This window comes from Drosophila bipectinata, chromosome 3R, assembly GCF_030179905.1.
Source record: "Drosophila bipectinata strain 14024-0381.07 chromosome 3R, DbipHiC1v2, whole genome shotgun sequence".
In the NCBI taxonomy this organism is placed as follows: domain Eukaryota; kingdom Metazoa; phylum Arthropoda; class Insecta; order Diptera; family Drosophilidae; genus Drosophila; species Drosophila bipectinata.
The window spans coordinates 10876363-10897462 of NC_091739.1; the positions used below are offsets into that span (position 1 = coordinate 10876363).

The window sequence follows — 21100 nt, forward strand, 5'->3', positions numbered from 1 at the left end:
GAATTATCATCCGATTCGTCAGGGGAATACCTTAAACGATTTATAAGTCGTTTCTCCATCAATCTGCATCAAAATCTAGGAAGAAATTATTTTTTCGATTTTTTGTCAAATTTTCTGGAGGGTCGCCTTCAAAAATGGGGAAAAGGCATGGATCATGGATGGGAGATCTTCAAAAATGGTCCCAATTGTTTTCCAATAATCATCCGACTCTCGAGTGGAATATGTTTATACTTTATTTTCTGTAGATTAATATATTTTAGATTTACTTGGATTTTTTTAATCACATTTATATGTAAAAGAAAATACAAAAACGGGTTTCTATAGGAACCGTAATATATTACGTTACATATATATTTTTTGAATAAAAGAGAACATAATATATTTTACATTTTATAATTTATATATTAAAACATTTCTCCTACAGGTTTTATGGTCAACTCATGGATCTGCACGTTTGGAGGAGTCTGGATGCAATAGGAAACGGCATCAGCAATATCCTCTGATCGCAACAAGGGTAAATCCGGAAGATTCGCTTTGATTTTGTCATCGATGATCTCCGTGTCAACGGCACCGGGACTAATGCTCTAAAAATTTCAAAATATATTAAAACAAATATATTTATAAACAAAACTTTCGTCTTCGGGGTTTTTAGCAGATTAAAAGTGTTTGAACATACCGTAATTTTAGTCTGGGTTTTCTTCTGTAGAAATTCCTGGCGCAGGACCTCAACCAATGCTGTGACAGCAAACTTTGATGGAGCATACATATTCGTGCTCAGACCCGGAACGATGGGAATTTTATGACCCGCTATACTATTAATGACCACCACGTGGCCATCGGTGACATTTCGCTTCTCCTGCGATAGAAATATTTCGCGGGTGCACCAGACAAATCCTAGGACATTGGTGTCAAGGACGGCGCGCATATCAGCGGAGTTGTTAGCTTTAGTAATTTCGGATTCTCGAAGTATGCCGGCATTATTGACAAGGACGTCTGCCCCACCCAGAGTCTCATCCACCCAGGCGAAGGTATCCACCACCTGCTGCTCCACACTGACGTCGCATTTGCGAATGTGAAAGCGAGCCTGTTGATCCGCCGGTAGAGATTTCTTCAGCTGCGTCAAGCGCTCCTCCCGACGAGCTAGTCCCACAACGATCAAGCCCTTGGCCACCAAGTCCTTGCAACAGGCTTCTCCAATTCCCGAACTGGCTCCAGTAACAACAGCTACGCGATTCTGCCAACGATCCATAGTGAATATATTTTTGAATAGTCGCGGTTAAAATTTTTCCGGGTAACTGATCTTCCTCTACCAAACAACTATTTTTTATAGGCACCTCAAGCTTTGGAAATCGTATATCAAGCTTTCAAGCAATTAATTAATGAATTCGAAGAGAGTCTATTGCTAAAAAATCCGAAGAGAAACAGCTTGTCATCGTTATACGTCAGGATGGCTGAACTTAATGCGGAATACTCATGACTAGCTTTTGTGTCTCAAAAAGCTTGCAAACAATTCTTCAAATAATGCTGAGAGCCAACCTCTTCTTCATTGTGGCTTTTTAGTTTTTCCAAACAAAAAGGCTTGTCATTGTTATTTATTAGATTATTTTTTTATTCATTGTTTTAGGTACTTAGTCCATAAATAATAATTTTATTGAAAGGGTAAAAGAATTTTCTTTTTCCTAATGGCTTAATTAAATTTTAATAATCTTTGGGGATGTTGTGTATACGAAAATTTAATAATTTAAGTTAATTTGTAATTTAGTTTTTGGGGCACTTATTTCATCATTCGTTTCATTTCATACGTGCTTGCGTTTTTTAGTTATCTTGAAGTCTTTAGAAATCTAATTTGCTGAAGGTATTATTAATCAATGCTTGTCATTGTATCGACGTTTCTAGAATCTAAATAGGCTATTCTATCGATCCTTTATCCGCTTATTGAATATGATTAGATCACATATGATTTCTAATATATCTAGCTGTTTTTCATAATTTTTAGAGGGTTGAAGAAGTAAGTTAAGTGCTAACAACATTAAACTTCAATGGTCTTAAGACATTTCCTGTTATACCTTAAAATTATTTGCTATTTGTGGTTTGATTTTGTTAACCCCTTTACGTTTAATTAAAAAATAGTAAGGTTTTTTTAGAACATACTTTTAGGCATTTTTAAATGGTGCGACGTGACGAGCTAAACTTACTGCTAAAAACCACAATTTAAAATACAACTTAAGACTTCAAAATTAAAACATTATTTTATCTGTATATTCATTTTAGCCAAATTCATAGTATTTTCTTTAAGCTTTCAGAACACTTGCAAAATTGTTCAAAATTTTATCAGGAGACCATTTGTAAAGATACAAAATAGTCGAAAAATTTACAGAAAGTCTATTGCTTCCGAAGAGTATAACGATCGATGGGTCCAGACGGCATTATGCCATTCTTGGCCTTTATGAGCGTCGGAAGGCATATTTCTTCGTAATACGTTGTCAGGTTGTATTTGGTGAAGAGCTTTCGCATTGCCTTTGCAAATTCTGGGACCGACATCTTTTTTGCAATTAGTTCTGGATCCTTGTAAAGGGAATCCTTGAAAGGATTCTCCTCCTGAATCCGATTGTAATAGTTACCATAGGTAGTCTGATAGTCGATGCCATCTTTGCCATCCTCCGGACCCATAACGACCCGATGTTGACTGAAAAGCGATTTGTACTCGTTCGGTGAGTAATCAGACATATAAGTGGTTTTCAGCAGATCCTTAAGGTAGTTCACTACGTCTTCGTAGCGGATGGGAGGACATACGAAAAACAACTTGTAGATCTCAGGGTTGCACCACTTGTTGCGCTTTACAAATTGTTTATACTCCTCACGCCAATCCATGGAACGGGGCCATGTTCTGGTTTTCATCTGCAGGCCACTAACCTTCAGATTGTGCGCGAAATGTCCAGATATGAGAGAGGGATCGGTTTGTGGTCGCCATGCCGACTTGGCTCGTTTAATCTCAGCTGTATGGTCCTTGTAGTGGGCCCTATTGGTGGTGTCGAGTCCTTTACGGACCCTCGGTAGAATTGCGTCCACAAAAACCAGGTCCATAGACTCTAATATCTCCTCTCGCGTTTTTCCCTCCATTTTTGATTGAATTTTCTGGAAATGTAGCTTGTTGACAGGAAGACAGGAGTATTATTTGTAAATAAAAGAATATAACTTTTTTGATTAAAATGGCAATGGTATTAAAAGGAAACCATTTTTGGAATTTTGAAATTTGTATTTACAAAATTTTGTATTTCCAGAACCTTTCAGCCAACCAATAAATATAAATTCTTGTTAAATAATATATTTATATTAACATTTATTTATGACTATAGTTTGGTTTAATTAAACATACAAAGCATGTAACAATTGAGTTTTGGCTTAAGACACTAATCAATAAAATACTTGCATATAGGACCTTAAACATAAGCAGAAGATAACATCTGCAGGACTGCACCTTGCTAGTCGCGTTTGCCGTTGAGTCGATCCTGGATCTCCTGCAGGCTAAGACCCTTCGTCTCCATCACAACAAACAGGACAAAGAAGAAGGCCACAATCATACACCCGGCGAATAGCCAGAAAGCATAGTAGGAGCCGAGGGCATCCAAGCTGGGGTACAAATAGGTTACCAGGAAGCCCAGGGTCCAGCAGATGCTGGCCACAAGGGAGGAAGCGGCAGACTTGATGTTGGCCGGAAACATCTCTCCCAGCACCGCCCAGGGCAGTGGCCCGAATCCGGTACAGTAGACAATATTATAAAGGATCAAGGCAGGAACAGGCATCCAGACAACGCTGGAGATGTCGTGATGGACCAGCTGCTTGTAGAAGAACCATCCCAGGGCCGCCAGGCCAATGCTCATCACACTGGAGGAGCAGAGGAGCATTACCTTCCTGCCAAGGCGATCGGCCACCAGGGGCGTGAGTCCCGAAGACGCCACCTGGACACATCCAATGATAATGGTGGCAATAGCAGGATCCAGTCCTGTGTTCGCACTCTCAAAAATCGATTGGCTGTTGAACAGGACCACGTTAATACCAGACAGCTGCTGGAAGGAGATCAATCCGGCGCAGATAAACAGAGCCCTTCGGTTGCCGGCGTTCTTGAACAGATCCATCATGGTGCCCTTATTGGCCATCGCCTCCTCAACGCTGGCTTGGATTTCGGTCATCTCGTCGTGAACTCCGTCGGCACTCTGACCGCGGAGGAACTGCAAGGAACGCAGTGCCTCGGTTTTGCGACCTTTTCCAGCAAAGTAATACGGACTTTCGGGCATCGTGTAGAAGACTACATCAAACACCACGGGCACCACGATGCAGCACCATTGGAGAGCCTGGTAGGAGACATACGGTCCAATGGCATAAACATAAAGGATACCAGCTGGAAATAAAATAGTGTTACATCGCATCTGGGTATACAGTAATCCCAGGATCCAGGAACAAGTAAACTTACCCACAATAAAGAGCTGCATCAACGATCCTGTGGCACCTCGTACGTTGTTCGTGGAAATTTCGCCCACATACATTGGTTGCACTGTCATCACAAAGCCGACACCGAATCCTTGGATCAGGCGAGACAGGTACAGGATCCACACCTCGGAAGCCACCATGTTCAGACCAAAGGCGAGGACAAAGAACAAACTACTGGACAGCAGCACCCACTTTCTTCCGATTTTATCAGCCAGAGGACCGGCTGCAAAAGGAGCTACTAGGGCTCCGATGGCGATCAGAGACGAAATCCAGGCATCTTCATCAGAGGTGATGGGTCTGCTCAGTGGGGAATCTGAGGTATCCTCAGCTTTAAGTTTGGGACCGATGGGGGAAGTCCATCCCAAGGTAGTTCCCACCACAAAGGCGGATAAATTGGCTAAAAAATAAATCAAAGTTTTATTGTTAATTCTAAGTGATTAATAATAATATTCTAGTAAATATTGTATTATTTAATTTTTAAAATTCATTCATTAAATAAGTAAGCTTACCTGCAACTGCCGCCAGAAAAATGCGGCCAGATTTGACGGGCTCTGGTGCCATATTTCGAGTGTTTCCTTCGCTTATCTGAAACGTACTGACTTCCGTGTAGGAATATTGTCCACCTCTCTCTTCTTCCCGGCTTACTGACGGCATCTGGCTGATGTGGCTAAAACAAGAGCAGCTGCAAGAGCGAAGCCGTATAAAAAAAAACGAAAGTCTGTCATTAAAAATTCACTTGACATGGATTAATGATTCTATCCCCATTTGAAATTCAATCGTCTGAAAATCGCAAATGGCTAGAAGTTGAAATTGCTGCCCTACATTTCTGTTATAATTTTATTTAATTTTGTTGTAAAGATATATACAATATATTTAACTTATATAATTGGAACCAAAAAATATTTCACATTTCACTTTAGTCACTAAAATTTTGTCACATTATCGGATAATTTTAATATCATTACGCTATCGAATCATTAGTTGGAAAAATCTAAATTCATCATTCTGAGCTAATGGTATTAAAAAATAAATAAATTAACCAAATGCGGAAGTTTAATTTGTATTTTATTATTTAATGCTATAAATTTCCTAATTATTTTAATTGCACTAAAATAATATCAGCCGATGGTGCTGATATTTCACTTTTTTCATTTATATAATCACTGTTGACACTTTTCACAGATTGGTGAAATGATTAGTAACACAATATAACTAATTATTCCTCGGATTAATAAGCAGAGATCTACGTCACATCCTTACAGAAAAAAATCCTTCAAAACGAAGTAAATCCAGTGGGAACAGGATGCGTAATTAAAATCCAAACCGCTGGCGGCTCACTTGAGAACTGTAATGATGTTCGGATCGCCGAATCGGGGGAATTTAAAGATTTTCCGTGTTATATGTGAATTCAATACACATCCAATAATATTCAACGACACTCGAATTGACAAGTGCTCTTACGCGTGCAATATCTTATCAGGGAAGCACCTTCTCCCGTTCCACGGCAATCCCATCTATAGGAGGTACATGTACTCAATATGGGTAGAATCATCGGAGCTATAGGAGCTGCTCTCCCACCGGATCGGAATCTTATTATTTTGTTGTACCGATTGAGCTGGGTGTTTTGGTCGGAATTGCGCCATTTGTGTGCATTTTTGCACTTGAACCACATATTCGCACAAAATGTAACGTGATAAGGATTTGTAAGCGAGCGGGCAGCTAAAATTGTGCCCCAATCTCAATTTGTTTGCTTTTCCGACCTGCTGGCAAAAGGGCGACCGCCCCACTTCAATTCTGGTATATATGCACATTAAAAAATGTATTAAGCAACATTAAAGAAAACTTAACAATCTCCTTTAAAAATAATCTTGAAAACCTTTCATAAAAATCAGCTCCTTCTACTAGCCAAAATATAATTATCAACACAAAATATGTATTGTATCATTATGTATTATGAGGAAACAATACATTTATAAAAAACAATTTTTTTTTCTCTGTATAGTACAGTTTTGTCCATATCCCTTCAGAGGAAAATAAAGGCCCTAATCTTCAAGTGGTCTCTTCCCTTGAAAAAGTCCAACTACATTGGCCAAACAAAAAACAAATTGCGTAAGTATAGTTTTCAGCTTCGATTCTGATTGGTAATTCTTGAGTAATTTCCGATAATTGTTTTCACCTCTGTAGTGATAAATTCTGGCGATATTTATTTAGTTAGTTCCAGTTCGAAGGTACTATTGACACAATTTCTGTGAGTAAGGTGAGACACGTGAAGGGGGTGTGACATACTCTCAAATAAGGCGCCGATTGTCATAACTGCCGTGAAATCTCGACAAGTTGGTGGCCAAGAAACACCTGGGCCAACTAAATCAAATACTTCAGATTGATCCTACACAATGAGTTGTCTTTATTGTTATTTTGTAATTTCTAATAGGTGTGATAACTATTTTAAAGTTTATCATTAATTCAAAAAGAATTTCCATAGGGTACTTATAGCGCCATTAATTTATGAGCACTATAATAAATATTTCTTTGCTAGGGATCGGGTAATAATTTAAACAGATTTCCCTAATCTTTGGAAGCCGTCAAGTGACCGGATTGGGATTTTTACGATAAGCTCTTCAAAGAATTCGTTGGGAATATACAATGTTTTATAACCTTTTTCCTATGAAGGTTATCGGAAATATTTTATGCCAACTCTGCCACCAGGACATTAATGTATGATTTAATATATTATTTTAATTGTAACTTGTACTATTACTTAAATAAATGCCAAAAAAAAAGAATTTTTTTTTTTTAGATCGCTTCAATCGAAAGATTATCTCAAAATCCTATTAGACCAAGTTTGGTAAGAAAGAGGGCGCCTAAAATGTATTGTTTTTTTTCCTTCGAGGAAGTAAACAAGATACAAGTATCTGCAGATAAAAATCTATATTAGACACAGAAGTTAATTTTTTATGTTGACTAACAGCTGTTGATAGATAAATAAATAGGTAACTTGGTTTCGATCTTCAAGGCTCGTTACTTCGTCACTGTGTAGCCCGTAAATATTTTTATTTATTTTCTTACCAGCACTTAGTAAAAGTTCTTACCAGATCTTTAATTAAAAGCACTTTTATAATATTATTTAGTACCTGTTTAATATTTATAAGGATTAAAGGATACTTTCTGCACTTACAGCACTATTAGTGATATATAGTGATCCGATCGCTTCAACGCACTAACTTATAATAATTCACTAAATGCAGGCATAATATACGCAGCTTATAGATTTTTGGGAAATCAACCAACCAGCGATAATGGCTTCGATTTAGGCTCCTAATCAAATCGCTAGTCATTATCATATTTGATATTTGTAATAATTCAAGGCGACACTTGATGATCAATTTATCAGCACTCGGCAGCGCGGCAACAAATATAAATCAAAGGCAAAAAGAACCAAGCACTTTTTTTCGATATAGCCCATCAAGTGGGTCGACTCACCCATTTTGAAGCCGAAATTATCAATTAGCGCGCAATCAATGAAACAGTATCTGGTATGCTGGTAATACGCGGCGGATACGTAATGTGGAAATTAAAACCGTATCTCACTGAAAAGAGATCAAGCAGAGGTGTCTGTTTGGTTTGACTGCCGGAATTGGAATGATGCCGGAACGCGAGTGTTTTGACGCTTTTTTTATTGGGCATGAAAAAATTGAGCTGCGGAATTATGACAGACGCTTTTATACCCAGAGACTCTGCTTAGTCGCTAGATAATACATTTTTTATATAAATTTATATAGGAGGAAACTCACACATTGCCAGCTATGGAGAGAATTCTATAGGCTGAAACCCAGACATATCGCAGACATGAGCAACTATCATATCGAATTAAACGCGACCGTTGAACTAAGCTCAGCCGAGAGAGTTGAGCTCGGAATTTTTAGCGATTTTTATCAGCGCTTTGTCTGGCCCGTAATCGCACAATTGGCCACTATTCTCGCAGCCTATTTCGACACTCCGACAAAATAAACAATAAACACATTTAATCGATTAAGGTGTTCGTAGACCTCTAGTTCCGGACAGCCAGTGGATGGGGATGGTGTGTGGAAAACTTTTTTGAGCAATTTAACCGATCAGTATCTCCGGCAGACGGTAACAGTGTGAATCAGATTTTGAGGAAGTTAATTAGCATGCACCAGACCCGATCCGGCCCAGGGGATTGACTTATTTCGATGGCCTAACGATACAGTTAGTACATACTCAATTAATTCGCTCGGCTAGTCGGTTAATGTGCGTGCCGCATTCACCTCCTAATTGAAATGTCTCCGGTGTACGCACATTAAATGTTTTTTATCGGTTAGGGGATTCTGGTTAACACCATCCGGAACTGGCCGTATGATATACATGGGAATTCCACTTACAAAGCTCGATGCATTCACTTATGAGGTTCTGCTAAATTTAAATCATAAATGTGAGTTTTATCGGGGGCCTGACTTCCTTCCGAAACAATATCTGTGCATTTTAAATTTGATATAAACTGGTTACAAAATTTATTCGCAAATGTGAGCTTACAATAATTTGCATTTTACCGAATTGTCAGCCAGTTTTATTTGATTTGTTTTTATATTAAAAAGCAATAATATTACAAGAGCTATATTAGAGCTAAAAATAACCCCAATACAAAAACGCTTTTTTTGATGTGATAATGTAAATATTTATTATTTTTCCAGCTTGTTTTTTATCTCAACAAAATGAAGATAATTATAGAAAAAGCAAATAAAGTCGATTAAAGAGCTTGTAGTTTTATCTGAATAGCCAATATTGTAACACGTTTAAATGCTTTATTTGTTAATTATTTATTACGATATGCATAGTAGAATATTGTTTACTATAAATATGGTTAAACTAAAATAAAATTTTCATAAAAGTGAAAATAAATCAGCGAAAAAAAAATATATATTAATTATTGCCCTGATACCTTAAGCCGCCAACTTAATATAGTTATTACCCTTATTATTGTCATTTAGGCACTTGATTTTTACAAGCTAATCCCCTTTTTATTTGCCAGGCACTCGACAATTGTAATTATCGGCAGTGGCCATAAACTACACCTAATGATCTCCAGTGACAGCACCACCCCCACTGTCAGTCGTCAGTCCCCTGGAAAACATATTTGTCATTTGGCGTTTGCACACATGTAGCCGATTGTCGACAACCTGTTGAGCATGTGAGCAAATATCCAAGCAAACATCCAAGCAAATACAGAGTTGGATGGGCTTCCTGCAATTGCATCAAATATTTGCATAGAAATGCCGGGCTGCTGGCACGATTTCAATTTGCATTTTGTGCGTCGACTTCGGTGTTCCGATGTCGATCAATCAATCAAGCCCGATGACCTTCACACTGACCATGGAAAGCAGAAGAGACACTGGCGCCACATGTGGGCGTGGTCTGACCAGCCGGTCGCCCATAAACATCAGTCTGATAGGACTGATAGTGCTCTAATTTAGCATTTTTAGGGGCGTACCCGCCCCAGGGGTTATCATGTCTTATCAATCCACTATTTCCACAATAACGATTTTCCACACAGTTTACATTTATTATCAAATATATGTACATCAAATATATAAGCACATGTAAGTATGTTTGTCTTTATAAGGAGAATATATACAGTGAATAGTTAAAAATACTACAAAAAGAAAAATATACACCATCGATTCTCAAGTCCCGTCCAACTATCTGGAAATAATGGGGGGCGTTACCAAGCCTTTTGTATACATGAGTACTTAGGAACTAGTTGAACTACACTTAATGTAAGCCTCAAAGTCAATTCAAACATTATGGAACATCGATAAGTTAAATTGTAACTTTTGCGTAATATTGTCCCTTGATACCAATGACTAAAATATCTTTGCAAAAATTAAAAAAAATAAATATTAAGCAAATAACAACAAGGAAAGGGTGGCCAATGAAAAAAAATGTATCAAGACCTTAATTTTTTTGCAAAGATATCGGGCCATTTGGTGATCGACATGAATCTCGTTTGTTATTTTTTGGCATTGGCTGCTTATTCACCTACGAGTTCTCTAGGACTTTAACTAATCTAAACTAAGGAAAACATATTGCACCTTCGGGAATATTCCTAGTGTCCACTTAGCCAGTCCTGGATTTGGCCAGCAGTCTTTCCCTTTGTCTCACGCACTGCAAGGGCAACGTAAAGGGTGGCCACGGCCATGCAGGTGGCAAAGAACCAAAATGTTACATCTGATCCAAAGCTTGCGTTCATCGAAGCAAAGCACTTGGTGACGGCAAAAACACAGACCCAGTTAAACATGACGGTCAGGGAGACGGCCTTGCCCTTGGCGTCCGGCAGGAAGAGTTCGCCCATCATGAGCCAAGGAATTGGACCGTATCCTACCGAGAAACTGATGATGAAGAAGGCAACACAGAACAGCGGAAGCCATCCAATGGATGAGACGTCTTTTTTACTCTCCAACATGTTATAGTAAGCCCCCAGAATGGCTAGGCAGATGCACATCACCGTACTGCTGAAAAGCAGCAGCATTTTGCGTCCGGCCCGTTCGATCAGTAGGGAAGAGCAGAGGGTCATGATCACCTGAACCACGCCCACAATAATGGAGCAGACGGAGGAGTCCAGGGTACTTCCCGACGATTTGAAAATTGATTCCGTGAAGAAGATCACCGCGTTAATGCCGGAGAATTGCTGGAAGACCATCAGGAGAACAGAGATAATAAGACCGTTGCGGGAGCCACGGCTGCTGAACAGGTCCAAGATTGATGCATCGTCGCCAGCCTGGTCCAAGTCGTTCTGGATGATCTGGATGGCGCTACGAGAATCGCAGTAGCGACCCCACAACCACTTCAGGGAAAGTGCAGCCTCAGAGCGACGACCCTAAAAGATAAATATAATATATTGTAATCAACTAAGAAGTAATGGTTTTTATTTCTTCATTGTCTTACCTTTTTCAAAAGATAGACTGGAGTCTCGGGCAGGATGAAAAGTCCAGCCAGCAGAAGAACGGGAAAGATGAGGCAGAGCAAGCTCAGATTGTGCCAGGAGATTAGAGATCCAATCAAATAAATGAACAAAATTCCGATGGTAAGAAGAAGTTGGAACAATGTTCCCAGGGTTCCACGAATGCTAGTCTCCGCAATTTCCGAAATGTACATGGGAGCCACCACGCAGAAGCTACCCGTAGCAACACCTAAGAAAACATTTAAAAATTAATACTTATAGTACACTTTTATAGCAATAACTTACCAATGAGGAAGCGACCCACATACAACCAGCCAACTGATTGGGCAAAGCCAAGTGAGATCCAGGCCAAAATGAAGGGCACGTCCATGACCATGGCTGTGTAGCGCCGGCCGATCGTGTCGGCTATATATCCAGTTGGCAAAGCCCCAAAAAAGGCGCCAATGGCCAATAGGGAGCTCACCCATGTTTCTGCAAAAGCACAAGGTTATTAACAACTAATATATTATATTATAACTAATCAGAGATAGGTAATCAATGGAACAGTTTGGGAGAGAGCTTTTCTTATATCAATGACGTATTGTCTGAACTTATGTTATCTTTATAACGCTCATGTCACGTAAATCGCAGTACTTGTTCTTTTATCTGAGTATTTTTAGTTCCAGAGCTTATAATAATAAAATCAGCGGATACCCATTACTGGGCTTACTAAAAATTGCACAGATATTATTATAAGGCAACACCATAAATTACTCAGAGACAAATTTCTGAAACACTACTCTTTTTTTGGTAAACATTAAACTATTGTCTAATATTCCTTGAAGTTACCCTTCTTAAACGCAAACCCTTTGATGGCCTGGTCTATCAAAAGATAATGTCTAATCGTAATGCACTTACCTTCACTGACACTCAGTATAATTCTATCGTCAGTAGAGTCCGTTCCATTTGCAATTGCATTGACAATTGAAGAATTGCCCAAGAGGTTGTTAGTTGTGGAATTGGAATTTGTTGAATTATTCGATTTGTCTGGAGTAATCTGAGGCAGCACAGGACTGGTCCAGGCTAAGGCCGTACCGGCAGAAACCGCACCCAAACAAACTGTAAATATTTATTCAAATTAATTTAAAGTCTTTCGATATAAGAAACAATTTTACTTACTTATCAGAGCAGCCAGATATTGACGTCCCTTGGAAGTCTTCACCACTCCATCCTGCAGAGGATCGTAGAGCATAGGATTGTGGGCATTTCCCTCACCATCCTCCTGACTAACAGTCTAAAAATAAGATAGGATAACTTTAAAAATCTTTCCAAGGACTTTACGATGATTTCCCTGACAGCCTTGAATTTATTCCTTTGGGGAATACTTAAGATAATTAGCACTACGATTATGGCCGCTTGGACTGTGATAAAATCTGTTTATGCTGGAGTGAAGGTGGCAAGAGCTATTAAGAAGTTTCCCAGCTACAGCGACTTGAAAGCTCAATATAATGATATGACACTTGGAAAGGCCAAAGAAATATTGAAAAAAAAGCTCAAATGATAACTTTGGCGATAGGTTTAACAAACATTTTTGCAAAATAAACAGTTTTCTTGCATAAACGGACTATAAAATGTTTAATTTTTCAACTAAAATCCAACTAAAATAAAAATGAACTATTCTTCACTGCATAATAATGAACTTTTGTGATCGTTTTATTCACAATATTGATAATAAGTTTTTTACCTGCCACCAGCGAGCCATTGCGCGAACTACTTTTTCCGAATCCATTCGAGACTCGGCCGATTTCCGGGTTCTAATATACCTTATATAAGAAGATCTCGCAAAACAACGCACAGTGCCAAAATGAATGACACTCTGGTTGCGTTAAAAAAAACACTATGTTATGCTTTGTATATATGGGCTTGTATTCTGCTTATTTTTATCTTTTGTCATTAATTATCTTAGGAAAACGAATTTTTATATATATGAGAAAATCTATTTTGTTTTGATTTCTCCGCTAATTTTAGTTAGAGACTCGGCGGAGATGGTTTGTCTCGTGCGAACACCTCGAGACGACTGAAACATTTGACTCTTCGAAAAAGCGTATTTTCCTCTCGAATCTTTGCGAAAATTCTTTTATTGTGCATAGAACTTTTATATTATCTGGCGCTTGTTTCGGCATTTCAATGGTTTGCCAGAAGATTACGCTCATCAGATGCAGCCAAGTCTTTTGTTTTACGTCAGAGATTTGGTCTTGAAATTTTCCGATACACCCACAAACAAATATTTTTGCAAACAAAAAACAACCTGTTGGAATATTTGGATTTTTCCATTTAAAAAGAAAAGTATATAAACGAGTTTGATCGATATTTGTAGATCTAATCTGCATGGTCATATTAATAGAGCCCTATTAAAATCGATTTTATAAGAGAATCCAACAAGATATTACGCATACGCCACCGCACCTGAGCAGAACAAAGTCCACGCAAAAACAAAATACTTCCGAGATTGCGCTCGCCGGTTAAAATTAAATTGCTTAATGCATTTCGATGCGTTTTCTATACTGTTGCCAAATGCCAGCAGCGGGAACCGAAACTATCAGGTATTATCTGCCTATAAATAGAAACCTGCTACTGATTAGACGACAGTGACAATAGAATCACTCCTTACGAAAATGATTCCTTGATGAAAGTGCAAACGACCGTTTAAAATGTTATTAAATTGGAATGTCTAATTATAAATGGAAACACGTAAATGTTAATGGCATCAAGTGCATGCCAAAAGAAACCTGTCGCCGGATTCACACCCAAACAAGTCAATCCTCGGAGAGCGAGCGAGAGGCAGAGAACGTGCAATAGAGATGGCTATAAGGGGGTCAGAACAAGCCGTCTGAAGAGCAGACACACCCACCTTATACTGAGAGAAATCTTTTAAATATAGATTTACATATAAATTTAGGTATTACGAATAGTCTTTTGTGCTGAAATATTTCATATTCTAGAAAGTTCAATTTATTTATTCCTAAATGAATTCTATTAGGTTTTTTTAGTTAAACTTCTACAAAACTATTGTACGTATGGACATAAGTATTTATAAGTATTTCTTTCAGTTTCTTTTTATAGACTCCCGATTAAATTATCCGCATATTTTCCCTAATTAGTTTGCACTATTGGCACTGCTCTACTAACATGGCTTTTGCTCAGTGATTGTTGTTTTCCCGATTTCAAGTTCAGCGAGCCCCTATGCCATGTGCTCCTCGTGCGATTTGTTTTTGTTTTCAGACTCGAGGAGGCTTGTTCCGATGCACTTGCCATCAGATATCCAAGTATTAGTGGATTTATGCATATTTAGAGAGGAGGGTGCTTGGCTTTCATGTTCAATGTTTCCGCTTACACGCCCACATTTCCCTTGTCTTTATTACGGCCCGTGCCATTGGAGCTCACTCGCCCGACAGAGAATATCTTTTATTGAGGCAATTCCCTTAATTTGCTCAAGTCCATTGGCCATGCTGTAATTAAACCGATACTTCTGTGGGGGATTGTTTTCCTTCTGGTTCAAGGTGTGTTGCAGGTGAATCGCTTATCCTATTTAAATACTCGTAAATATAGACTATGGAATTTGCAAAGACACCTATAAATGTTACTGTTAAGAGGCTTACATTACACTAGAGAAATTAATGAATAAGGACAAAGGGTTATTTATTGTTTCAGTAACTATTAAATGATAAATAAAACAATTCCCAAGAATTTCCCTCTTAGTAAGAATCTCTTACTCACTTGAAAGTTGACTAGTTAATTACTCACAATGATATGAAATGATATTAAAGAAATCGCTTTTCAAAACAATATGTATATAAGAAATCTAACAAGAAGTGACAAACAGCATCACAGTCATATACAGTACATTCATTTCTGATGATTATTAGTACCTTATAGTATAGAATAAATTCATAATCATGTAAACAGTGCTCTTTGAACTTTAGGAAATGGCTGTTTTTGTAAAATCAACTCATTTTTCAGGATATAAACGGCCATGAAACGCCACAACTTATTGATATGTAAATATTATTTTGCCCTGCAGATTGCCCGACATTTCAGAACAAGCCAGATAAACTCGGCGTATATATGTACGTCCGGAAACATAAACAACGCCCAGTGATGGGCACGCGACCAAGTTTCTATATAACTACAGCGATTATTATTTTACTGTTGCGACGTGATAAAACATACAGCAGGCAATATGGAACAGTAGCCGCATAAAAATAACCAAAATTCCGAGTGCTTATCAGCGCAGGTAAATGAATCATTTAGGCGAAAATGCTCGTACGAAAGTCTTTAAAATCTGGAAATAAAGAAGCCAACGTCATGCTCAAAGGTATCAGCTAATTGGCCATTATCGAAAGCAGTTAGTGGCTGCGTGAACGACGCTAGGATCAGTGATCACCGATCACCTGGCAGGCTGCTGCTACCCCCAAAATCTTGACCGTGTTTATGGCCTACACTCTCCGATAAGAGCTATTTGGCCCCGTGCTCAATTAGCAATAGCAATAGCCTAATGTCCCATCGATTTGTTTGGTAATTCACCAAGAGCCACTTGAGGGAGTCAGATCGGAGCCTTGTCGAGTGGCCGGGCAATCGATCAATCAATCGGCGCAAAATTGTGCTTAGTCTGTCCCACTGCCAAGGGCAATACACTACTCGTAATATCGAATTCCAGCACCCCCAAGTACAAAACTCTTGATGCTGCACACCCTCCATGGCCTAAGCCAGCTCTAATCTTTGGTTTATGGCCCTTGATAGCACCAACATAGCTTGGCAACCTGGCCAACTGCATCGTAAACAAAACTGTTCAGGCCGGAGTAGCTTGTATAAATCTTGAACTTTGTGTAAACTTCTTCACAAGGGGCAGAATTTTGATAAGATATTTGTGTAGGCCACTTGGAAAGCGTTTCGAAATTAGTGCCTAATAAATTAGTTCATTGATTGAAGGCAAGATTGCGACCATAAATGCAAATTTAAGTGTTTGGTAATTAAAATGGTAGCACACTTTTATTTTCAGGTATTAACCAAACAAAGTAGCTGATCGATTTCTAAGTTTATTGGTCCGATTAAAGCGTGGAGGAAGCAAACCCTTAAGACAAGAACTTTTACAAGCTCAAATGTTACTAATTACACCCATATGAAGTCATGAGATTACGCTTAGGAGGTGCCTAGTAACTCCAATTAAAAAAACATATTAAAACAAAAGAAAAACATATTTTTGTAAGAAACCTATTTTTGTTCATTAATGTATTCAAAAATGCTCAATAAAATATTATATACAGCTCATTAAGTACTGAAAAAACCAAAATTATTTGATTTAATTATACCAATGAGAATACATATTTTAAAACAATATTTTTGCTAAATTCTTGCTGTTTTTATAGACGATAATAAAAAAATATATTGTTGTCTTTGAATGTTTATAGACATTCCCCACTGTACATTAATCGCAACTGTCTAATCATCATTACCAAAATTCTTGGACAACACTGCGTATACGTAATACACATTTCTTATCTTACCGATTCGAACTTTGCATACCTTTATTTCCTCGGTGGCCACCATATTCTTCGATAGATAAAAAAACCAACACTATTTAAATGTTCCACCCGCTAATGCGAGATTTCCAAGAGTTTTTTATTTAATGTTATAGTACAACCGCCGTGATCAGTTCAAAATTAATGGCAGCACTTCGACAAATGGACGCGATGAGCGCCCGGACAAAACTGAATTTCTCCAAGGAAACTCGCTTAGCAAATAAACGAAATCGGCGGTACCAATGGCGGCAGAGCTACGAGGGCGACGTCCACGACGACTGCGACTGCGACAGAGCTAACCCCATATCAAACGAGAGCACTATATGGCAGTGGCAGAGGCCGAGGCAGCTCCCGAACCAGCGGCATAATTTCCATTTGCGGGGGAGCATTGGAGAGCCGAAAACATAAATCCACAGATAATGTAGGGGTTTTCGAAAAGCCAAATATTAGATTATCAATGCAAAGCGATACTACTAGATGTTCTGCTACTGGCCTTGGTCCGGGCGCGATTGTAGGTCATTCCCGTATGATATTGTTGGATATCCTGGTAGCCCTGGAACTTTTCCACAATCTTTCGAAATCCACTTTCTAGCGATGCCGAGCTCACCTTCTCGAAAACCTTTAGAATATAATCCGTCATGGCTTTAGCCAGTTCCTGCAATTTTAGAATTATGAGAAAAAGATTATATTATACAGACGAATATCAATTCACACAACTAGATTTTCGACAACAAAAAAGGCGATTATACAATATATAGTCTGGACTTCTTTTTTTACGCTAATTTTTTCTCGTGCTTTTTTTTGCGTCACAAACAGTTGATTTTATTTATAGAATTTTCAGTTTTTTCTTGCTCTTGAAAGTATGTGTTTGTCAAATACTTTTTTTCTAATCTTAAATTATGATTATTTCGTGCCTTAAACCTGCCAGAAGAAAATAATAATAGTTGGTGACGCAGAGGTAATGATTTAATTTATTCCCAGCCGGAATGGAATGCACCTTTCTTTTAATTTATTATATGATTAAAAAGGTATACTTATTTTATAACTTTTTCTTCATTAATTTTAAGTCCCCACAACTTACCACCATAAAAACGGATCCTACATTGCACCTGCTGTGTGTCATATTATTGTCATTCAGCATCAACTGAAACATCACAGGATCCTGTTCTTCAATCAAGCTTCCAATAAACAACAAAAAACCTCTAGCATGGTTGTGAAGAGCGTGTAGATTGATTTTCCCATTATGCTGGAACTTAAGAATATCCAAATAGGCGTCACCTAGATAACTGAAACAAATTATGTAACTTTTTAAAAGTCGATTTAAATTTTAGTTGCAAACTCACTTAAAAAACACATCCTGTCCGTATCGTCGGGAAAAAGGCCGTATTATATTCCATGCTTGCCTTAGCGCCAACCTCTCACTAAGCGTAAATCCCAATTCGTCCATGACAGGACCATACTTAATCTTTGGAATACGTTTGGGGTATATAGCATTCGCCAAATTTCCATATCGAACTTTGTTGATTGATCTTGAAGATGAACTTAGACCCAATAATTCCATTTACAAAAAAACAAAATCTTAAAAAAAACTAAATATAACAAAAACTAACTAATTCCAATGAATATTAACGATATAATTTTATTTTAGCCTTGCAATATTTTCCATAGCATACTTAATCATTTTTCAAGCAAAGGAATCTTTCGAAAGATCAAATTTCGTATCCACAAAAGTCGATGTCCTTAAGGCCGTGGACATAGCACGTTTTCTGGCATCTTCGACCACAGCATAGTCCCCAATTATTCCAACCAATTGTGTCAAAGCATTAGTTAAAGTAAATGAACAATGGTTTTGTATTACCGCCGATTCCAATATGTATCTCTTGAGGGCAGTAGCCAGCATCTATAAATTTCCAGCAGCTAGGATAAACTTAGAGACGCTATTTATGTTTTTACGAACCTTCATATAAGATGAATCGATTCCTTTCCTTAAATGTGTGGGCAAGTTTTCATCGAGGGCCAACCGAAATTGTAAATTAACATCCAATGTTTGAACCAGCCTTGATATTAGCTTCATCATAGCCAATGCATGACCATGGAGCTTAGACAGATTGATTTGGGAGTCGCTAGACCTGGAATCGGCCCTAAAGTAGTGGATTAAATCTTGGTGTTGGGTGAGAAAGCTAAAAAAAACGATCAGGATTAACAGTAGAAGTCAAGGAAATTAGAAGAAAATACGTACTTGTAAAAGTTATCCTTGCCGAAACGTCGCTGGAAGGGCTCAATGAACCGCCATGCATTGCGCAAAGCCGCCTTTTCCACCAAAGTGAATCCATTCTCATCGAGCTTGTATGATACATCTCGTTCCGGCAGCGGTTTAGGATAAACCGGCAAGTCCACATGCCTTCTTTCCACAAGACTTGTATGCGATGTTGCTATTACTGTATCTTTTTTTAGGGTTATTCGACTCATTTTTGTTTACCGAGAATTGTTTCGACAAAATGTTATCGTTTGAATGCTTCGTTTGACTGAAAATTTTAGGCTAAGGTTGTTAACAATAAAAATGAGAAAAAAAAAATGGAAAGGAACTTTTCTTCTTCAAAATGTATTAAAATAAGACCGTTTTTTAATCAGATCCTTTTATTAGTATTTATCAAGTTACAAATAAATTGGCAAAGTGTGGCGAAACTCTTGAGTAGTCCCACAAATGGGGCAGTTGAAGCGAATTCTGAGAGCCTGCTCGAGGCAGGGGCCGCAGAACACGTGGCCGCAGGTGGTAACCCGCGGATGATTAACATTCGCCGGACGGAAGCAAATGGCGCATCGAACGAGTGTTTCATAATTTGTGGGCAAATAGAAATCCGATGGAGGAGGTGAAGGCGATGTTGCAGCTTATAAGAAAATGGTTTTTTGTGTATAGTAAATAAAAATGTGAAAAAAAAACATTTACCTGTGGGCCCATTTTGTATCTGAACGTAGACATTCTGAGGACTGCGGTTTGATGAGCTCAACGGAGCTAGAGGAGGAATAGGCCTTGCATTAGTAGTGCCCGCCGAGCCTCCAGGTAAACCTAAATTTTTAAGGAAACCAAGAACCGAATTAAAAGGATTGAATTTGTATACATATGTATGTAGATCCGTTTTATACTAACCAGATGTGCCCACGGTAATTGGTGGAGCATAGGACACATTTATACTGATCTCAATTGGAGGCACTGATGCCTGATGTCCGACAGATGATGATTCCCCGACCGGTGGCTGACTGGAGCGCGAAATATAAATGGATACGTTGTTGCCCTCGTTTGGATCATTGAGAACGTTGCAGTTGCGCAAATTACTCGCGACCGATGGGTTGGTAGTGCGGCTGCCACACGTATTACACGTGGTAGAACCGGCTGATGCCGCTTCCGGACGATTTTCTCCATTACCAGTCGGCATTTCAGCTTCATTTACGCCTAGAAAAGTAATAAAAAACCTTAACACATAACCATTTATCACTGATTCGCACCTTCAACAATTGCAAACACTTGAACACTATTTTGGTTGCTTCCAGTGTTATTGTCTTCAGAAATTTCCCCTGGATTTCGATCTAATTGCTCGTTATTGTTATTATTAATCATTTTTATATTTTATATTTACAAAGCTTGTTTCTAACTGACAGCTAAGAAGCCGAAAAGACAAAAAGCAGGGCTGCTTAAATGTAGTATTGATTTCTTTAGAGTTACCCAGCACTGTTTTTGTTACCGCGTGCTTTTAGGAGGCCTTTAGGCTTTGAAAAAAGTCTTTGTAAACAATTACGTAAGCAATTTTTTTTTCAACAACAAAACCTAATAGAATGTTTTTCTACTGAAAACTTTTATAAAGTGGCCATGAAAATATAAAGGACTAGGGCAACCAAATACAGAACTTCTAAAGAGTTACCCAATACTGTTTTTGAAACATCCGGCCTTTTGGGCTTTTTAGGAGGGCTAAGATATGTTCGGTTTTTTTTGTCATTTTTTATTTTGAGTACAACGTCTAAAAAGTGTTGAATAATATAACATCGATCTAAGCAGAATTGGCGAATCTATGACGTCGTAGGT

General features: G+C 38.3%; 7 protein-coding genes and 2 long non-coding RNA genes across 13 annotated transcripts; 2 read left to right on the plus strand and 7 right to left on the minus strand.

The window, feature by feature from the left end:
- Window positions 1-328: 328 nt before the first annotated feature.
- Window positions 329-1362, minus strand: LOC108129247 (farnesol dehydrogenase-like). Its single transcript, XM_017247202.3, has 2 exons — window positions 677-1362; window positions 329-584 (listed from the first exon to the last, which is right to left on the minus strand). The coding sequence occupies exons 1-2, from the start codon at window positions 1247-1249 to the stop codon at window positions 405-407; spliced, it is 753 nt and encodes a 250-aa protein (XP_017102691.2). The 5' UTR covers window positions 1250-1362; the 3' UTR covers window positions 329-404.
- Window positions 1363-2230: 868 nt separating this feature from the next.
- Window positions 2231-3239, minus strand: LOC108129421 (uncharacterized). Its single transcript, XM_017247403.3, has one exon. The coding sequence runs from the start codon at window positions 3118-3120 to the stop codon at window positions 2383-2385; it is 738 nt and encodes a 245-aa protein (XP_017102892.1). The 5' UTR covers window positions 3121-3239; the 3' UTR covers window positions 2231-2382.
- An 86-nt stretch (window positions 3240-3325) lies between these two features.
- On the minus strand, window positions 3326-8163 carry LOC108129930 (facilitated trehalose transporter Tret1). 2 transcript variants are annotated; one of them, XM_070281199.1, is made up of 4 exons: window positions 7969-8163; window positions 4998-5170; window positions 4472-4885; window positions 3326-4399 (listed from the first exon to the last, which is right to left on the minus strand). In XM_070281199.1, exons 2-4 carry the CDS (start codon window positions 5140-5142, stop codon window positions 3483-3485), a joined length of 1476 nt encoding a protein of 491 aa, XP_070137300.1. In that variant the 5' UTR covers window positions 5143-5170; window positions 7969-8163; the 3' UTR covers window positions 3326-3482. The 2 variants fall into 2 exon arrangements, with proteins under 2 accessions (XP_070137300.1, XP_017103731.1); XM_017248242.3 differs by lacking the exon at window positions 7969-8163 and adding an exon at window positions 5749-5868.
- Window positions 6029-6944, plus strand: LOC138926574 (uncharacterized). The gene is made up of 3 exons (XR_011443135.1): window positions 6029-6285; window positions 6491-6597; window positions 6673-6944. It is a non-coding gene; the product is annotated as an uncharacterized lncRNA (long non-coding RNA).
- Window positions 8164-10043: 1880 nt separating the features above from the next.
- On the minus strand, window positions 10044-17167 carry LOC108129933 (facilitated trehalose transporter Tret1-2 homolog). 2 transcript variants are annotated; one of them, XM_070281219.1, is made up of 6 exons: window positions 17027-17167; window positions 12623-12737; window positions 12362-12562; window positions 11750-11935; window positions 11449-11693; window positions 10044-11380 (listed from the first exon to the last, which is right to left on the minus strand). In XM_070281219.1, the coding sequence occupies exons 1-6, from the start codon at window positions 17048-17050 to the stop codon at window positions 10610-10612; spliced, it is 1542 nt and encodes a 513-aa protein (XP_070137320.1). In that variant the 5' UTR covers window positions 17051-17167; the 3' UTR covers window positions 10044-10609. The 2 variants fall into 2 exon arrangements, with proteins under 2 accessions (XP_070137320.1, XP_017103737.2); XM_017248248.3 differs by lacking the exon at window positions 17027-17167 and adding an exon at window positions 13188-13508.
- Window positions 12429-13142, plus strand: LOC108129936 (uncharacterized). The gene is made up of 2 exons (XR_001773587.3): window positions 12429-12564; window positions 12630-13142. It is a non-coding gene; the product is annotated as an uncharacterized lncRNA (long non-coding RNA).
- Window positions 17081-18583, minus strand: glob3 (globin 3). 2 transcript variants are annotated; one of them, XM_017248251.2, is made up of 3 exons: window positions 18366-18583; window positions 18104-18308; window positions 17081-17677 (listed from the first exon to the last, which is right to left on the minus strand). In XM_017248251.2, the coding sequence occupies exons 1-3, from the start codon at window positions 18581-18583 to the stop codon at window positions 17477-17479; spliced, it is 624 nt and encodes a 207-aa protein (XP_017103740.2). In that variant the 3' UTR covers window positions 17081-17476. The 2 variants fall into 2 exon arrangements, with proteins under 2 accessions (XP_017103740.2, XP_070137321.1); XM_070281220.1 differs by having other exon boundaries at window positions 18104-18300; window positions 18366-18492.
- Window positions 18584-18635: 52 nt separating this feature from the next.
- On the minus strand, window positions 18636-19557 carry glob2 (globin 2). 2 transcript variants are annotated; one of them, XM_043211995.2, is made up of 3 exons: window positions 19262-19557; window positions 18980-19202; window positions 18636-18939 (listed from the first exon to the last, which is right to left on the minus strand). In XM_043211995.2, exons 1-3 carry the CDS (start codon window positions 19489-19491, stop codon window positions 18877-18879), a joined length of 516 nt encoding a protein of 171 aa, XP_043067930.1. In that variant the 5' UTR covers window positions 19492-19557; the 3' UTR covers window positions 18636-18876. The 2 variants fall into 2 exon arrangements, with proteins under 2 accessions (XP_043067930.1, XP_017103739.2); XM_017248250.3 differs by having other exon boundaries at window positions 18636-18922; window positions 19262-19555.
- A 94-nt stretch (window positions 19558-19651) lies between these two features.
- Window positions 19652-20782, minus strand: dgrn (degringolade). The gene is made up of 4 exons (XM_017247415.3): window positions 20527-20782; window positions 20171-20473; window positions 19970-20089; window positions 19652-19910 (listed from the first exon to the last, which is right to left on the minus strand). Exons 1-4 carry the CDS (start codon window positions 20636-20638, stop codon window positions 19678-19680), a joined length of 768 nt encoding a protein of 255 aa, XP_017102904.3. The 5' UTR covers window positions 20639-20782; the 3' UTR covers window positions 19652-19677.
- Between the last annotated feature and the right edge of the window lie 318 nt (window positions 20783-21100).